At 41.8% G+C, this 18,983-nt stretch overlaps 1 protein-coding gene across 1 annotated transcript in view; it reads right to left on the minus strand.

The window, feature by feature from the left end:
* Positions 1–18,983, minus strand: part of LOC124789244 (steroid transmembrane transporter SLC22A24-like) — an 80,953-nt gene that overhangs the window by 32,409 nt on the left and 29,561 nt on the right. Inside the window, exon 3 of the mRNA XM_047256538.1 lies at positions 14,563–14,749. Coding sequence (XP_047112494.1) covers positions 14,563–14,749 — 187 coding nt within the window. The remainder of the gene's footprint in view (positions 1–14,562; positions 14,750–18,983) is intronic.

Here is an 18,983-nt window from a genome sequence, read left to right on the forward strand (position 1 = left end):
GCCCTTGTATAGACCCTCTATATACTCCTTCCACCTTTCTGCTTTCCCTTCTTTGCTTAGAACTGGGTTTCCATCTGAGCTCTTGATATTGATACAAGTCGTTCTCTTATCTCCAAAGGTCTCTTTAATTTTCCTGTAGGCGGTATCTATCTTACCCCTAGTGAGATAGGCCTCTACATCCTTACATTTGTCCTCTAGCCATCCCTGCTTAGCCATTTTGCACTTCCTGTCGATCTCATTTTTGAGACGTTTGTATTCCTTTTTGCCTGTTTCACTTACTGCATTTTTATATTTTCTCCTTTCATCAATTAAATTCAATATTTCTTCTGTTACCCAAGGATTTCTACTAGCCCTCGTCTTTTTACCTACTTGATCCTCTGCTGCCTTCACTACTTCATCCCTCAAAGCTACCCATTCTTCTTCTACTGTATTTATTTCCCCCATTCCTGTCAATTGCTCCCTTATGCTCTCCCTGAATCTCTGTACAACCTCTGGTTCTTTTATTTTATCCAGGTCCCATCTCCTTAAATTCCCACCTTTGTGCAGTTTCTTCAGTTTTAATCTACAGGTCATAACCAATAGATTGTGGTCAGAGTCCACATCTGCCCCTGGAAATGTCTTACAATTTAAAACCTGGTTCCTAAATCTCTGTCTTACCATTATATAATCTATCTGATACCTTTTAGTATCTCCTGGGTTCTTCCATGTATACAACCTTCTTTCATGATTCTTAAACCAAGTGTTAGTTATGATTATGTTGTGCTCTGTGCAAAATTCTACCAGGCGGCTTCCTCTTTCATTTCTGTCCCCCAATCCATATTCACCTACTATGTTTCCTTCTGTCCCTTTTCCTACACTCGAATTCCAGTCACCCATGACTATTAAATTTTCGTCTCCCTTCACAATCTGAATAATTTCTTTTATTTCATCATACATTTCTTCAATTTTTTCGTCATCTGCTGAGCTAGTTGGCATATAAACTTGTACTACTGTAGTAGGCGTGGGCTTCGTATCTATCTTGGCCACAATAATGCGTTCACTATGCTGTTTGTAGTAGCTTACCCGCATTCCTGTTTTCCTATTCATTATTAAACCTACTCCTGCATTACCCCTATTTGATTTTGTGTTTATAACCCTGTAGTCACCTGACCAGAAGTCTTGTTCCTCCTGCCACCGAACTTCACTAATTCCCACTATATCTAACTTCAACCTATCCATTTCCCTTTTTAAATTTTCTAACCTACCTGCCCGATTAAGGGATCTGACATTCCACGCTCCGATCCGTAGAACGCCAGTTTTCTTTCTCCTGATAACGACATCCTCTTGAGTAGTCCCCGCCCGGAGATCCGAATGGGGGACTATTTTACCTCCGGAATATTTTACCCAAGAGGACGCCATCATCATGTAATCATACAGTAAAGCTGCATGCCCTCGGGAAAAATTACGGCTGTAGTTTCCCCTTGCTTTCAGCCGTTCGCAGTACCAGCACAGCAAGGCCGTTTTGGTTATTGTTACAAGGCCAGATCAGTCAATCATCCAGACTGTTGCCCTTGCAACTACTGAAAAGGCTGCTGCCCCTCTTCAGGAACCATATGTTTGTCTGACCTCTCAACAGATACCCCTCCGTTGTGGTTGCACCTACGGTACGGCTATCTGTATCGCTGAGGCACGCAAGCCTCCCCACCAACGGCAAGGTCCATGGTTCATGGGGGGGTCCCAGTCTGCAGTGGTGTTTAATGTCTTTGTCTTGTTATAGGCTATTCTCAGTCCCATCTTTCTGGCTACCTTACTTAAGTTGTCGAGTTGTGTCTTTGTGTCTTCTTCCGTCTCACTTACTATTGCTATGTTGTCTGCAAAGGCTAGGCAGTCCGCATGAGCCCTGCTGTCCTTTCTGTCCCCCACATGGGTCTTTGGTATTCCCATGTCGTCGTGTATTGCTCTCCACTGCCTGATCACTTTGTCCAGTGCTATATTGAACAACAATGGTGACAAGCCATCTCCTTGTTTAACAACAGCCTTGATCTCAAATTCTTCTGACAGTGCTCCTCTGAATCTCACCCTTGCTTTTTTGTCTGTCAGAATTTCTTTTATGAGATCTTGTGTAGTTCCATCAAGTCCTCTGTTCTTCAGGATCCTAACAAGAGTCTGCCTGTCGATAGAGTCATATGCCTTTGTGAAGTCCACAAAGGTTATTACTGTCTTTTTGTTTTTTTTAAGGCCCTACGTTCGATCAGTTGCTTCAGGATAAATATTTGTTGTATATAACCTCTTCCCTTCCTGAATCCCACTTGGTAGTCACCAACTGTACTTTCTACCTGTTGTTCTACTCTCTTGAGCCAGGTGACGCAGTGGTTAGGCACTGGACTCGCATTCGGGAGGACGACGGTTCAATCCCGCGTCCGGCCATCCTGATTTAGGTTTTCCGTGATTTCCCTAAATCACTCCAGGCAAATGCCGGGATGGTTCCTTTGAAAGGGCACGGCCGACTTCCTTCCCCATCCTTCCCTAATCCAATGAGACCGATGACCACGCTGTCTGGTCTCCTTCCCCAAACCAACCAACCAACCAACCATTTTGTATCCGACCTCTAGTAGCGATATTCCTCTGTAGTTTGCACCTCTCTTGTCCCCCTTCTTATGTATTGGTACTACAATTGCATTCTTCCATCCTTCTGCCAACTTCTTTGTTCTCCGGACTTGGTGGATTGTGTTGGTCATGTTGTCTATTGCTTTGTTGCCTCCCAACTTTATCATCTCGGCTGCTATACCATCTTCTCCAGTTGCCTTATTATTCTTTAGATCACTTATGGCATGAGCGACTTCATCCCTGGTTGGAGGGCGCAGCTCAATTCCATAGTGCGATCCATTCCATGAGCTAAAAAATTTTTTTTTGATGGGATGGCTCGTGTCCATCCAGTTATGCAACTGAAGTTGTTAGACCCAGAAGATGTGTGGGGATACAGACACCTTTGGTAGCCACCCCTAACATGGAGTACAGCCGCTACCTGATATGTTTCAGTGGCCATTCTGCTCTCTCTGCCGTTGGGAAGTGACGTTCCTCTTCCACCTTCGAGACCATTGGCCGGGATTCACCTGTAACCCTACGTAGGGGCCCTAACTGGGTGCTACCATCCGGAGCCAGATGTACCCAGGTTATTTTACAAAGCTGTTACTCCTCCCCCTCCTCCTTCCCCATGAATTGCAAGATGGGACCCCGGGCGTGGGACTGGCAATGGAGGAGTTTGTATAGACCCTCTATATACTCCTTCCACCTTTCTGCTTTCCCTTCTTTGCTTAGAACTGGGTTTCCATCTGAGCTCTTGATATTCATACAAGTGGTTCTCTTTTCTCCAAAGGTCTCTCTAATTTTCCTGTAGGCAGTATCTATCTTATCCCTAGTGAGATATGCCTCTACATCCTCACATTTGTTCTATAGTCATCCCTGCGTAGCCATTTTGCACTTCCTGTCGATCTCTTTTTTGAGACGTTTGTTTGTAAATAAAGCAGGCAAAAAGGAGTACAAAATTTCTGTATGTGAACTTGATAAATGTAAGTATGTTAGATCCATGCATACCAGCCATGGCCTTCATTTAAATCACAGTGGGAAACAATTTTTGGTTGAAGAAATCTGTCGTTTAGCAAATTTGAGTCACAACAGGCATAGTATGGAAGCAGTCCAAAGTACTTTGGACAAATGGGTCATATAGATCACGAATACGACATTTAGTAATGATGTGGAATGTGTAACTTTAACAATAATTTTCTTTACACAAAATAATTAATAATTTTTTACAGTTACTACTTCATATCTAAGAATTCATCTATTGAGTAGAAGGAGTTGTCATTCAGAAATTCTTTTAATTTGCTTTTAAATGTTGGTTGGCTATCTGTCAGACTTTTGATATTATTTGGCAAATGACCAAAGATTTTTGTGGCAGTTTAATTTATCCCTTTCTGTGCCAAAGTGAGATTTAATCCAGAGCAGTGAATATCATCCTTTCTTCTAGTGTTGTAGCTACGCACGTCGCTGCTATTTTTGAATTGCAGTGGGTTATTAATGACAAATTTCATAACAGAATATATGTATTGCGAAGGTACTGTGAGTATCCCAAGTTCCTTACATAAGTGTCTGCAAGGTGATCTTGGGTGGGCTCCAGCTATTATCTGATTACACACTTTTGTGCAATGAATACTTTCTCTCTTAATGACGAATTGCCCCAAAATATGATGCCATATGAAAGCAGTGAATGAAAATAGGCATAGTAGGCTAATTTACTGATATGCTTATCACCAAAGTTTGCAATAATCCTAATAGCATAAGTAGCTGAACCTAACCGTTTCAGCAGATCGTAAATGTGTTTCTTCGAATTCAATTTCTCATCAGTACACACACCCAGAAATTTTGAGTAATCTGCCTTAGCAACAGCCTACCATTCATAGTCTATATTTATCAATGGTGTTATGCCATTTACTGTACAGAATTTTATAAACTGTGTTTTCTCAAAATTTAGTGAGAGTCCATTTGCAGAGAACCACTTAATAATTTTCTGAGAGACATTATTTGCAATTTCCTCAGCTGATTCTTGCTTCTTGGGTGTGATTACTATACTTGTATCATCAGCAAAAAGAACTAGCTTTGCATCTTCATGAATATAGAGTGGCCAGCCGTTAATATGTATTAAGAACAATAAGGGACCCAAGACTGAACCCTGTGAGACACCATTCTTGGTACCTCCCCAATTGGAGGGCTTTGCTGATTTTTGCAGACTTATCTGTTTTGTTAATTTCAATCTTTTGCATTTTTCCAGTTGAGTGTGAATCAAACCATTTGTGCACTGTCACACTCATACCACAATACTTAAGCTTATCTAGAAGAATTTCATGTTTCACTCAATCAAAAGCCTTTGAGGGATCACAAAATATCCCAATGGGTGATGTTCGGTTATTCAATGCATTTAATATTTGATCAGTGAAAGCATATATAGCATTTTCTGTTGAAAAGACTTTCTGAAAACCAAACTGACATTTTGTTAGTACTTCATTTCTACAAGTATGTGATGCTACTCTTGAATACATTATTTTTTCAAGAATTTTGGATAAAGCTGTCAGAAGTGAGATTGGCGGTAGTTGTTAGCATCAGATCTATCCCCTTTTTTATGCAATGGTTTAAAAATAGCATATTGAAATACGCTATCTGGAAAAATGCCCTGTTTCAGTGAGCTACTACATATGTGGCTGAGAATCCTACTGATTTGCTGGGAACAAGCTTTAAGTACTCTGTAGCAAATGCCATCAATTCCATGTGAGCTTTTACTTTTGAGTGAATTTATTATTTTCCTAATTTCAGTAGGAGAGGTGGGTTGAATTTCAATTTTATCAAATTGCATAGGTACTGCCTCTTCCATATACTGCCTTGCATTTTCTAATGAATAGTTGGATCCTATTTTCTCTACAACACTGAAAATGATTATTAAAAATGTTTTCCGCTTATGACTTCTTGTTGTGTTTGATGGAAATACAGTCTGTCTTCCTGTACTCTCAGTTGCCCTGTTCCCCTTTTCAAAATATTCCAAATTGTTTTAATTTTACTATCAGATGTGCTAATCTCAGACATAATGCACATACTTCTGGACTTTTTAATAACTTTTGTTAATACAATGTAGTAGTTTTTATAATGTTTCACTGTTTTGGGATCACTACTACTCCTAGCTGTAAGATACATTTCCGTTTTCTGTTTACAAGATATTTTTATCCCTTTAGTAAGCCATGGTTTTTTATATAGTTTCTTACGATTATATTTCACTGTTTTCTTAGGGGAACTGTTTTCAAATATATTCACAAAGGTATCATGAAATACCTACCCCCATGAACCATGGACCTTGCCATTGGTGGGTAGGCTTGCGTGCCTCAATGATACAGATGGTCGTACTGTAGGTGCAACCACAACGGAGGGGTATCTGTTGAGAGGCCAGACAAACGTGTGGTTCCTGAAGAGGGGCAGCAGCCTTTTCAGTAGTTGCAGGGGCAACAGTCTGGAAGATTGACCAATCTGGTCCTGTAACACTAACCAAAACGGCCTTGTTGTGCTGGTACTGCAAACGGCTGAAAGCAAGGAGAAACTACAGCCGTAATTTTTCCCGAGGGCATGCAGCTTTACTGTATGGATAAATGATGATGGCGTCCTCTTGGGTAAAATATTCCGGAGGTAAAATAGTCCCCCATTTGGATCTTCGGGTGCGGACTACTCAAGAGGACATCATTAGCAGGAGAAAGAAAACTGGCGTTCTACGGATCGGAGCGTGGAATGTCAGATCCCTTAATCGGGCAGGTAGGTTAGAACATTTAAAAAGGGAAATGGATACGTTAAAGTTAGATATAGTGGGAATTAGTGAAGTTCGGTGGCAGGAGGAACAAGACTTTTGGTCAGGTGAATACAGGGTTATAAATACAAAATCAAATAGGGGTAACGCAGGAGTAGGTTTAATAATGAATAAAAAAAATAGGAGTGCGGGTAAGCTACTACAAACAGCATAGTGAACGCATTATTGTGGCCAAGATAGACACGAAGCCCATGCCTACTACGGTAGTTCAAGTTTATCTACATCTACATCTACATTTATACTCTGCAAGCCACCCAACGGTGTGTGGCGGAGGGCACTTTACATGCCACTGTCATTACCTCCCTTTTCTGTTCCAGTCGCGTACGGTTCGCGGGAAGAACGACTGTCTGAAAGCCTCCGTGCGCGCTCGAATCTCTCTAATTTTACATTCGTAATCTCCTCGGGAGGTATAAGTAGGGGGAAGCAATATATTCGATACCTCATCCAGAAATGCACCCTCTCGAAACCTGGCGAGCAAGCTACAGCGCGATGCAGAGCGCCTCTCTTGCAGAGTCTGCCACTTGAGTTTGCTAAACATCTCCGTAACGCTATCACAGTTACCAAATAACCCTGTGACGAAACGCGCTGCTCTTCTTTGGATCTTCTCTATCTCCTCCGTCAACCCGATCTGGTACGGATCCCACACTGATGAGCAATACTCAAGTATAGGTCGAACGAGTGTTTCATAAGCCACCTCCTTTGTTGATGGACTACATTTTCTAAGGACTCTCCCAATGAATCTCAACCTGGTACCAGCCTTACCAACAATTAATTTTATATGATCATTCCACTTCAAATCGTACCGCACACATATTCCCAGATATTTTACAGAAGTAACTGCTACAAGTGTTTGCTCCGCTATCATATAATCATACAATAAAGAATCCTTCATTCTATGTATTCGCAATACATTACATTTGTCTATGTTAAAGGTCAGTTGCCACTCCCTGCACCAAGTGCAGATATTCCTGCATTTCGCTACAATTTTCTAATGCTGCAACTTCTCTGTATACTGCAGCATCATCCGCGAAAAGCCGCATGGAACTTCTGACACTATCTACTAGGTCATTTATATATACTGTGAAAAGCAATGGCGCCATAACACTCCCCTGTGGCACGCCAGAGGTTACTTTAACGTCTGTAGACGTCTCTCCATTGATAACAACATGCTGTGTTCTGTTTGCTAAAAACTCTTCAATCCAGCCACACAGCTGGTCTGATATTTCGTGGGCTCTTACTTTGTTTATCAGTGAGAGTGCGGAACTGTATCGAACGCCTTCCGGAAGTCAAGGAAAATAGCATCTACCTGGGAGCCTCTATCTAGTATTTTCTGGGTCTCATGAACAAATAAAGCGAGTTGGGTCTCACACGATCGCTGCTTCCGGAATCCATGTTGTTTCCTACAGAGTAGATTCTGGGATTCCAAAAACGACATGATATGCGAGCAAAAAATTCTACAACAGATCGACGTCAGAGATATAGGTCTATAGTTTCGTGCATCTGCTCGACGACCCTTCTTGGAGACTGGGACTACCTGTGCTCTTTTCCAATCATTTGGAACCTTCTGTTCCTCTAGAGACTTGCGGTACACCGCTGTTAGAATGGGGGCAAGCCAACTGGCTCTGCAAGTGATGAAGAAATTGATGAAATGTATGATGAGATAAAAGAAATTATTCAGTTAGTGAAGGGTGACGAAAATTTAATAGTCATGGGTGACTGGAATTCGAGAGTAAGAAAAGGGAGAGAAGGAAACATAGTGGGTGAATATGGATTGGGGGAGAGAAATGAAAGAGGATACCGTCTGGCAGAATTTTGCACAGGGCATAACTTAATCATAGCTAACACTTGTGTCAAGAATCATGAAAGAAGGTTGCATACATGGAAGAATCTTGGAGATACTAGAAGGTATTAGATAGATTATATAATGGTAAGCTAGAGATTTAGGAACCAGGTTTTAAATTGTAAGACATTTCCAGGGGCAGATGTGGACTCTGACCACAATCTATTGGTTATGAACTGTAGATTAGAACTGAAGAAACTGCAAAAAGGTGGGAATTTAAGGAGATGGGACCTGGATTAACTGAAAGAACCAGAGGTTGTGCAGAGTTTCAGGGAGAGCATAAGGGAACAATTGACAGGAATGGGGCAAAGGAATACAGTAGAAGAAGAATGGGTAGCTCTGAGGGACGAAGTGGTGAAGGCAGCAGAAGATCAAGTAGGTAAAAAGACAAGGGCTAGTAGAAATCGTAGGGCAACAGAAGAAATATTTAATTTAATAGATGAAAGGAGACAATATAAAAATCCAGTAAATGAACCAGGCAAAAAGGAATACAAATGTCTCAAAAATGAGATCGATAGGAAGTGCAAAATGGCTAAGCAGGGATGGCTAGAGGACAAATGTAAGGATGTAGAGGCTTATCTCACTAGGAGTAAGATAGATACTGCCTACAGGAAAATTAAGGAGACCTTTGAAGAAAAGAGAACCACTTGTATGAATATCAAGAGCTCAGATGGAAACCCAGTTCTAAGCAAAGAAGGGAAAGCAGAAAGGTGGAGGGAGTAATAGAGGGTCTATACAAGGGTGATGTACTTGAGGACAATACTATGGAAATGGAAGAGGATTTAGATGAAGATGAAATGGGAGATATGATACTGTGTGAAGAGTTTGACAGAGCACTGAAAGACCTGAGTCGAAACAAGGCCCCGGGAGTAGACAACATTCCATTAGAACTTTTGACGGCCTTGGGAGAGCCAGTTCTGACAAAACTCTACCATCTGGTGAGCAAGATGTATGAGACAGGCGAAATACCCTCAGACTTCAAGAAGAATATAATAATTCCAATCCAAAAGAATGGAGGTGTTGACAGATCTGAAAATTACCGAACTATCAGTTTAATAAGTCACAGCTGCAAAATAGTAACGCGAATTCTTTACAGACGACTGGAAAAACTGGTAGGAGCCGACCTCGGTGAAGATCAGTATGGATTCCGACGATATGATGGAACACGTGAGGCAATACTGACCCTACGACTTATCTTAGAAAATAGATTAAGTAAAAGCAAACCACATTTCTAGCATTTGTAGACTTAGATAAAGCTTTTGACAATGTTGACTGGAATACTCTCTTTCAAATTTTGAAGGTGGCAGGGGTAAAATACAGGAAGCGAAAGGCTGTTTACAATTTGTACAGAAACCGGATGGCAGTTATAAGAGTCGAGGGACATGAAAGGGAAGCAGCGGTTGGGAAGGGAGTGAGACAGGGTTGTAGCCTATCCTTGATGTTATTCAATCTGTATATCGAGCAAGCAGTAAAGGAAACAAAAGAAAAATTTGGAGTAGGAATTAACAGCCGTGGAAAAGAAATAAAAACTTTGAGGTTCGCCGATGACATTGTAACGCTGTCAGAGACAGCAATAGACCTGGAAGAGCAGCTGAACGGAATGGACAGTGTCTTGAAAGGAGGATATAAGATGAATATCAACAAAAGCAAAATGAGGATAATGAATGTAGTCGAATTAAGTTGGGCGATGCTGAGGGAATTGGATTAGGAAATGAGACACTTAAAGTAGTAAAGGAGTTTTGTTATTTGGGGAGCAAAATAACTGATGATGGTCGAAGTAGAGAGGATATAAAATGTAGACTGGCAATGGCAAGGAAAGTGTTTCTGAAGAAGAGAAATTCGTTAACATCGAGTATAGATTTAAGTGTCATTTCTGAAAGTATTTGTATGGAGTGTAGCTAAGTATGGAAGTGAAACAAGGATGATAAATAGTTTTGACAAGAAGAGAATAGAAGCTTTTGAAATGTGGTGCTACAGAAGAATGCTGAAGATTAGATGGGTAGATCACATAATTAATGAGGACGTTTTGAATAGAATTGCGGAAAAGAGGAGTTTGTGGCACAACTTGACAAGAAGAAGGGACCGGTTGGTAGGGCATGTTCTGAGGCATGAAGGGATCACAAATTAAGCATTGGAGGGCAGCGTGGAGGGTAAAAGTCGTAGAGGGAGACCAAGAGAAGAATACACTAAGCAGATTCAGAGGGATGTAAGTTGCAGTAAGTACTGGGAGATGAAGAAGCTTGCACAGGATAGAGTAGCATGGAGAGCTGCATCAAAGCAGTCTCAGAACTAAAGACAACAACAACAACAACGACAACATGAGATAGGTTAAATTTTAAATTAGCATATTTAACTGTTTTCTTAGGGGAACTGTTTTCAAATATATTCGCAAAGATATCCTGAAACAGGTTAAATTTTAAATTAGCATCATGTTCCCTGTACACTTCAACCAAGTCTAAGTGTTGCAACCATTCCCTAAAATTTTGAATTGTTAAATAGTTAATATTGCATTTTAATCTTGCAAACTGCTTTGTAAAGTGGAATCGAAACATGGGGGAACTTGTATATATGTAAAAGAAAATGTAGATTATAAGAGTAGAGTCTCTTTTTGCAAACTAGGGTGTGAAACAGTCTTTGAAATCTGAGCTGTTGAGTTAATGTCTAAAAAAACTTATTATTTTGTGTGTCTATAGATCTGTTAACAACACACGTATTTTTTTCAAAAAACTGGACCTTGCTTTAGGCAAACTCAAGACAACTGGGAAAACAGTGATAATGTGTGGAGATTTTAATACTAACTTTCTGAGCCACAGCCTTCATATGGGTTGCAGGTCTGGGCCCCTGTAATTATTGTCATGTTGTTCTTGTTTTGATTTCTCTTGTAAAAGCATATTCATTTCACAAATGTGTAAAAAAAAAAAAAAAAAAAAAAAAAACAAATTTATGATTATATATTGTTAAACAAACAGGTTGCATAAAATAAAGTTACAGTGGTAGGTCCTCCCTTCCGCATTTTCCTTAATACCAGTGTGGCAGGACTGCCAGAAAATATTAATATCTTTGCCTTTTTTGTACTTCGTTTTACTTTACTTTGGTTGTTGACCAGTTGGTGTGAGACATTCGTGAGGCCGTAAAGTACTTTCGCACAGATATTGAGCCCAACTTGTGACAGTTTACACAGATCACAAGCCCCTTGTCGAGGCTCTCCGCAAACCAGCATTAGATGTACTACCCAGAAGGTTCTGCCATATGGATTTAGTATTACAATATGTTTCAGACTTTCAATATATCAGGGGTAATGACAATGTTGCAGCAGACTACCTGTCACGCCTGTCCTCCCTGAAGACAGCTATTGATCCTCACTGCTTACACGAGCTCCAGCTATCCGACCCAGAGATACAGCACCTTCTCTCTGACTCTGATACTTCCTTACAAATTGCTCTACTTCCCTTCCCTAATGATTATTGGCCTTTGTATTGTGACATTAAAACAGGTCAGCCTCGTCCTATAGTCCGCTCTTAGGAAAGACGTTTTCGACACAATCCACAATCTCGCTCACCCGAGCATTTGCGCGACTACATGCCTCATTACGGAGAGATACGTTAGGCCTAATGTAAAAAGAGATTGTAATCAGTGGGCGAGAGCATGCATACCTTGCCAGAGAGCCAAAACACACAAACATACTAAGCCCCCATTAGGCAGACTTACTGTGCCCTCAGGTAGATTCAGTCATGTCCACTTGGACATTGTCGGTCCGTTACCGATAACAATTTCCGTTACTTACTGACCATGATAGATCGTACCACATGTTGGGCCGACGTTATCTCCATTGCGGACATTACGGCCGACACTGTAGCTAACGCTTTTGTCCACCATTGGCTTTCTCGTTTTGGTTGCCCTACTTCACTTACCACAGACCAGGGGAGACAATTTGAATCTAATCTGTTTAGTCGCCTCTGTCAACTGTGTGGTATCAACAAATTCAGAACTACAGCCTATCACCCGCAATCTAACGGCCTAATAGAACGATGGCACCGTACCCTGAAGGTCGCTCTCATGTGTCATTCTTCCTCTTGGACTGAGGCACTCCCCTGGGTCCTTTTAGGGTTGAGGACGGTTTTCAAAGAAGACCTTAAAGCGTCAGTTGCTTAGATGGTATACGGAGAAAACCTCGCACTTCCGGCGGATTTTCTCGATGATCCTCCTCTACTTCCCGAGTTGGTACGACAGGTTCGACAGCATATCGCCAAGTTACGTTTTCTGCAACCTCGATCACATGCTACCCCTCCGATTTTCATTCACCCACACCTCAGTTCTTGTAACTATGTGATGCTTAGAGAAGACACCATGCGTCCACCCCTTGCTCCACCCTACACTCGCCCGTACCGGGTCCTGTCACGCTCTGAAAATACTTATACGATCCTCTTTAAGAACAAACCATCTGTCGTGTCCATTGAGCGATTGAAACCAGCACGGATCCTTAACGACACCGACATACACGATAATGAATCTGTTTTGCAAGAAACTTCAGAGGCCTGTCCTAACCCTTCTCCACAAGCTAATCAAACACTCTCTGCAAGTCAAGGCCCCCCTCTTCTGTACTTCACGCCTCCGAGTGCCAGCAGTAATGAACTGGTGTTTCAAGTAAACTTGAGTGACTATGATGTGGACGCTATAAAAATACAACTTGTGGACACTTTTCTTTTTTTATTTGAAATTCAAAACAATTCTGTGCCATCTGACCAGAAAGACGTTGAGCTATTACAGTGCTTCAATGTGGCTCCTGGTACTTCACAAAATGACATTTCAGCCTATGTAGACTCAAATAATGTTTTATTTATAAGAGTAACCACCCCTTTGCCTTCATCTTCCCTGAATCCTCCTACCCCTATTGCCATCACCCGTGCTGGCTGCACCGTACGGCCACCTCTCAGACTTCAAGATTACGTCATGCCTTAAATGTTTACCTTCCTTCCCTTTATCACTTACTCCTCACCACTCATCCTATGTGCTCCGTGCTCCTCAGGGGGGCTCTGTGGCAGAACTGCCAGAAAATATTAATATCTTTGCCTTTTTTGTACTTCGTTTTACTTTACTTTGGTTGTTGACCAGTTGGTGTGAGACATTCGTCATGACTGTTACCATGATTGTCGAAAACTATTTCTTTGTGTTTTGATTTATCGTGTGCCAATAAAATGTTACGTTGTGAAAGTAAATGGTGTTTTCTGTGTTATAAATATAACACTCGCCATACCAGTAACTACCACATCTCAATAAATTTATATTTATTACTTCTTTACTACTAACTCTATTCACAACACATTTAGCAGACAGTATCAACATGTGTCTCTGAAAGTATATACAAAATTGTATCATTGTAAGACCCATAATTCAGAAGATACGAGGGGTGGAGTAGATGGACGGAGTTGGGGAGGAGGCGCTGAACATAGAAAGAAAGAGGAGGAGAAGGCAGGGGGGAGGGGGAGAGGAAATGGACATATGAATGGATGGGGATGAGATGGACAGAGAGAGGGAGAGGAGGAAGAGATGGACAGAGAGAGAGGCAGGAGTTGGATGGAGAGTGGTGGATGAAGGAGGGAATGGACAGGGGAAGGGATAGTGGAGGCGGATGGAGGATGGATGAGTGTACTAATAGAAATGAAATAAATACGTACCAGGGTACTGATCTGTTGTCGAATATAAATTTAAATTTTGGGGATTTTTTCTGAAGATCTTTGCCTGGAAAGTATCCTATGATGATGCAAACAGTGGACGAGGAGTAGTTTGAAGGGGAAGAAAATGAAAGCTTGTGAAATGTGGGGATACAAAGGCATATTGAAGATTACATGGATAGATATAACACCTGATGAAGTTGTACTGAATCAAAATAGGTAGAAAGTATTTTATGGCACAATTTGATTAAAAAAAGGGACCAGGTTATAGGACAGATCATGAGACATCAAGGAATCATTAATTTGGTAATGGAAGAAAGTGCAGAACAAAATTGAAGAGAGAGAGAGAAAGGACATATTACAGTAAACAGGTTCAAATGGGTGTAGGAAGCAGAAGTTGTGCAGACATAAGGATGCCTGCGTAGGATGGACTCGCGTGGAGAGCTGCATCAAACCAGTCTTCGGATCATAACAATACCGACATTGCTGAAATTCCTGTGAAGTTAAATGTGTGATGTGATATCTCAGATTTTCTGAGATTTATCAATGGTGTGCATCCAGATGATCATCAGAGTAGTTTTTTCCATTTTAGAGCAATATTTGGGAAACAGTAACTCATCTGAATGCCTGGAAGTGCACCATTAACAAATGTGTGATGCTTTGGCACTCACCGACAGCCAATAAAGACTCCTCCATTGGCCCGGCCGCACCAGAGACGAGTGACTCTGCCAGGATGAAGAGCGGCAGCACGTGCGGAGCGAGCATGACCAGCAGCCTGCTGACCACGTGGGCTGACAGGCACAGCAGCTGCTGGGGGCGTCGGCCGTACCTGTCAGCAGCAAGAGTCATCTGAACCACCTGTGTAAGCGTTAGACAACACAAAGACAGAAAAAACCACAACACCAAAAATGTAATTAATGAGGAGTAATGAAATTTTGGAAATATATTTGTGTACATAACACATTTAACTGATTAACACTGCAGGATCACAAGTTAATGTAAGTGCGAGATAAGCCATTCCAGATGTGAAATGCTGATACATTAATCAGTGGTGTAATCAACAGACTCTTGAATGCAAGCATGCAAATGTGCACGAATTGTGTTGTACAGGTGCCAGATGTAAGTTTGTGGGATGGAGTTCCAGGCCTGTTACATTCAGTTGGTCTGTGCAGGGATGGTTACTACTGTTTGTGGTTGACGCATGATGTCTCACATGTGCTCGACTGGAGACAGATCTGGTGATCAAGTAGGGAAAGGCAACATGTCAACACTCTGTAGAGCATGTTGGGTTACAGCAGTGGTTTGTGGGCGAGCATTATCCTGTTGGAAAACACTCCGTGGAATGCTGTTCGTGAATGGGAGCACAATAAATCACCAGATGGACATACAAATTAGAAGTCAGGGTGTGTGGGATAACCACGAGAGTGCTCCCGCTGTCATACAAAATCGCCCTCTAGACTAACATCAGCTGTAGGTCCAGTGTGTCTTTCATGCAGGCAGGTGGGTTGCAGGCCTCTACTGGTCTCCTTGTGTCCAACACACTGGCCCCACTGGCACAAAGGCAGAACCAGCTCTCATCAGAAAACACAACAGACCTCCACCCTTCTTTTCAACGAGCTCTCACTTGACACCACTGAAGTTGCAGATGGCAGTGGTTTGGGATCAACGCAATGCATGCTGCATAGCATCTGAGTCCAATTTGTAACAGTTAATTGTATCACTGTGGTGCCAGCTGCTGCTGCAGATGTAGTACGGTGTGCCAGAGCCATACACTGAAAACACTGGTCTCCCTTCTCGGTAGTGTCACGTCGTCATCTGGAGCCCAGTCTTCTTACAAGTGTACGTTCTCGTGACCACTGCTGCAAGCAGTAATGTACAGTAGCTACATTCCTGCCAAGTCTTTCTCCAATACCACAGCTTCTTGTAACCGTATTACACGACCTTGTTCAAACTCAGTGGACTGTTGATAATGGCGTCTTCATTGTCTTGAAGGCATTATTGTCAAACATCGACTCACCACGTTCAATCTCAGAGTCTCAAAGGTAAATAATGATCACTACGATTACAGCACATATTTAAAGTGAACTTGAATTTGCGTCCTCATACTACTAGTGCCATTCTTATGCAACTATCATAAAATTTTAACAGACGTGTGAAACACGCCTACTACTTTTTGTTTATGTCACAAAACTACTTGGTAGTGCAATATTTTTTTTCCGCAGTGTACAACTGGTAGATACAATCATTAATCATATGATTATAATTTATAAAGAAAATATCCTACTTATATGTTGATTGACCAAACAGTGTGGGATAAAAATAGTTGTATAAGGTTTACTCATGATGCTGAACAGAGAATGAGAGTCTTAGTGAACACAGTTGTGTAGTTATCATCCATTTGGCAAAACCTTTTTAAGAAGGCTGAAGAAGAACTGAAACCAACCATAATCCACAGCCCACTTAATCAAACCTACGTTTACACTTTTATTTTGTCACGGCAGAGTAGGTAGCGGTGTGCCCATCTGCACTGGTCACAATACTTGCAGAATTTTCATTAATTTTCTCAAGAACTACAGCTGGCAATGCACCTACGTGGCGAACGTTGCCCGCACGTTGTTGCCAAAGCCTTCCTAGGCACCGGTGATTAAGAACAGAAGGTGAGGATGAAAAGGGTGCACCACAAGTAGCAACACGGGAAGTGATCTATCAGATAGCCAGATATCAAAGGGAACCGCAGATCATTGGCAGGAAAGGTGCTAAAAAAAAAAATGGCTCTGAGCACTATGGGATTTAACTTCTGAGGTCATCAGTCCCCTAGAACTTAGAACTGCTTAAACCTAAACTAACCTAAGGACGTCACAAGCATCCATGCCCGAGGCAGGATTCGAACCTGCGACCACAGCGGTCGCGCGGGTTCCAGACTGTAGCGCCTAGAACTGCTCGGCCACTCCGGCCGGCTGAAAGGTGCTACAGAATGCAAAAATATGTTGTTAAAGTAGTCATGATTTTAAAGTTAACAAACTGCTACTGCTGTGAAATATGCAAGGCAGAATTTGTCAATCTTGTCAGTTATGTTTTTTTAGAGTTAATGTGTAAGTAAACTCAGTAGTACTAAAGGGTTACTAGAATGGATATGATTATATATGAAGACACACCAGGCAGTATGGTGTTTGAGACTGATGACTATTAGTAAATGTACGTTATTTGTCTTGTGTCAATGCTTTGCCTTTATAACGACTTAACTCTGTTGTGTACACATTCTGTGAGGTGTCTGAACATCTGTGGAGGAATGGCATGCCATTCGTCCTCAAGAGCCAAAACCAGAGAAGGAAGTAATGTTGGATGCTGGGGTCTAGAGCCTAAAACACTCAAGACAAGCCACAAATGCAGATATACATCACATCACAGCAAAAGTAATCCAAGCATTGCTATGTCCAATTGGACCTGTATGACATCCACTGAAAGAGAACTTACCAACCAACAAATACATGAAGATCAGAATGGAGGGAGGTTTGTTCAGTCACTTTCACTGCTTTATTATTAATTGTCACACAGCCCATTGTCAAATCAAGGCTCTTTATTAGCTTGAAAACTCATCACAAAGGTGTTCCACTGGGGTTCAAATCAGGACACTGTGTAGACCAGTCTATTTCAGGAATGTTATTGTGCATAACCATTGCCTTACAGACGATGTTTTATGACAGGGGTCCATCAACTGTAAACTGTTCCTTAACTGTAGGAAATGCACAATGGTGTAAAATATGTTCATATCCATCTGAATCTAGTGGTTTCTTAAGCACAACAAGGAGACCACACTCTTTCCATAAAAGGCATCACCTGACTGTAACACCACCTGCTTCGTGCATTATGGTTGGCAGTTAATGTTCTTCATACATTCGCCATATCCAGACATTTGCATCAGAATGCCACAGTATATAGTATGATTCATCACTCCAAATCACTTGCTTCCGGTCATCCACTGCTCAGTGACACACCTCTTTACACCACCTCAAGTTTCGCTTAATATTGACTACAGGAATGTATGGATTATTAGGACCTGCCTGACCATTGTACCCCATTCTTTTTAACTCCCTATGCACAGTCATTGTGCTAGCCGGACAGCTGGTACACTTCGGAACTCGTGAATTATTCCTTCTGCTGATTTCATGCAATTTTTTTACAACCACCTTTCGTAGTGCTCATTGGTCCTTGTCCCTCAGTACAGGTCTGCCTGGTGTTGGTTTAGCTGTGTATGTTCCTTCGCATTTCCACTTCACAGTTGACTTTGGTAGCTTAGAAGGACTGAAATGTCCCTCTTGGATTTGTTACAGATGTCATTCACTGACTGGACCGTCTACTGACAACACGATACAGCTAGCCGTACTTTATACTGGAAGCCCACCCTCGTGACATCTAGTCATCAATTTTGTATTATGTGGAGGTGTCCAGATAATTTTATTCAGAAAGAGTATGTTGGAAAGCGGGTTTAGACTGGCCATTGGAGGATTTGGACTTACCTCTGTACCAGCAGAAAAATGCTCTTGTTATAACAAAAGAGACAAGTATATTCCTCTTTAAAAAACTCTCACAGCAAAGTTGGGAACCAGCTGCCACAATCCTCATTCTGCCTTCCTCACAAAAAATTTTGGCATGCAAACATTTTGCGCCTCTTTGACATGGAACATTCTGAGTCCTTTTACCCCATCTCTCTTTGTATTTAAGATAAGCCTTTGTAGTCCAATCTCGCTCTCACTGACACTGTCTATATAAACATGTCTCTCTCCAATTGTCTCCTTGTTCTCCCACTAATTTACAACATATCCCATTGCCAATGTCTCCTCCCTCTCTTTCACTGCCTCTTTTTGTCTTTCTTCCCAACTACTTCTGTCTCCACCATATCTCGACAGCTCAAAAGTTCTGGGGGGGGGGGGGGGGGGGGGGGGGGACAGACAGACAGAGAGGGAGAAGAGAGAGAGAGGGCTTCAACTTACTTTTCCCCATGCAACCACATGCTTAAAATTTTGGTACAGTATGTACCTTCCCCTACACCTGCTTGTTAAAGGTCACCAGTCTGAGAGGGTGTAGACACCCC

This window comes from Schistocerca piceifrons, chromosome 3 (genome assembly GCF_021461385.2).
Source record: "Schistocerca piceifrons isolate TAMUIC-IGC-003096 chromosome 3, iqSchPice1.1, whole genome shotgun sequence".
NCBI lineage: Eukaryota > Metazoa > Arthropoda > Insecta > Orthoptera > Acrididae > Schistocerca > Schistocerca piceifrons.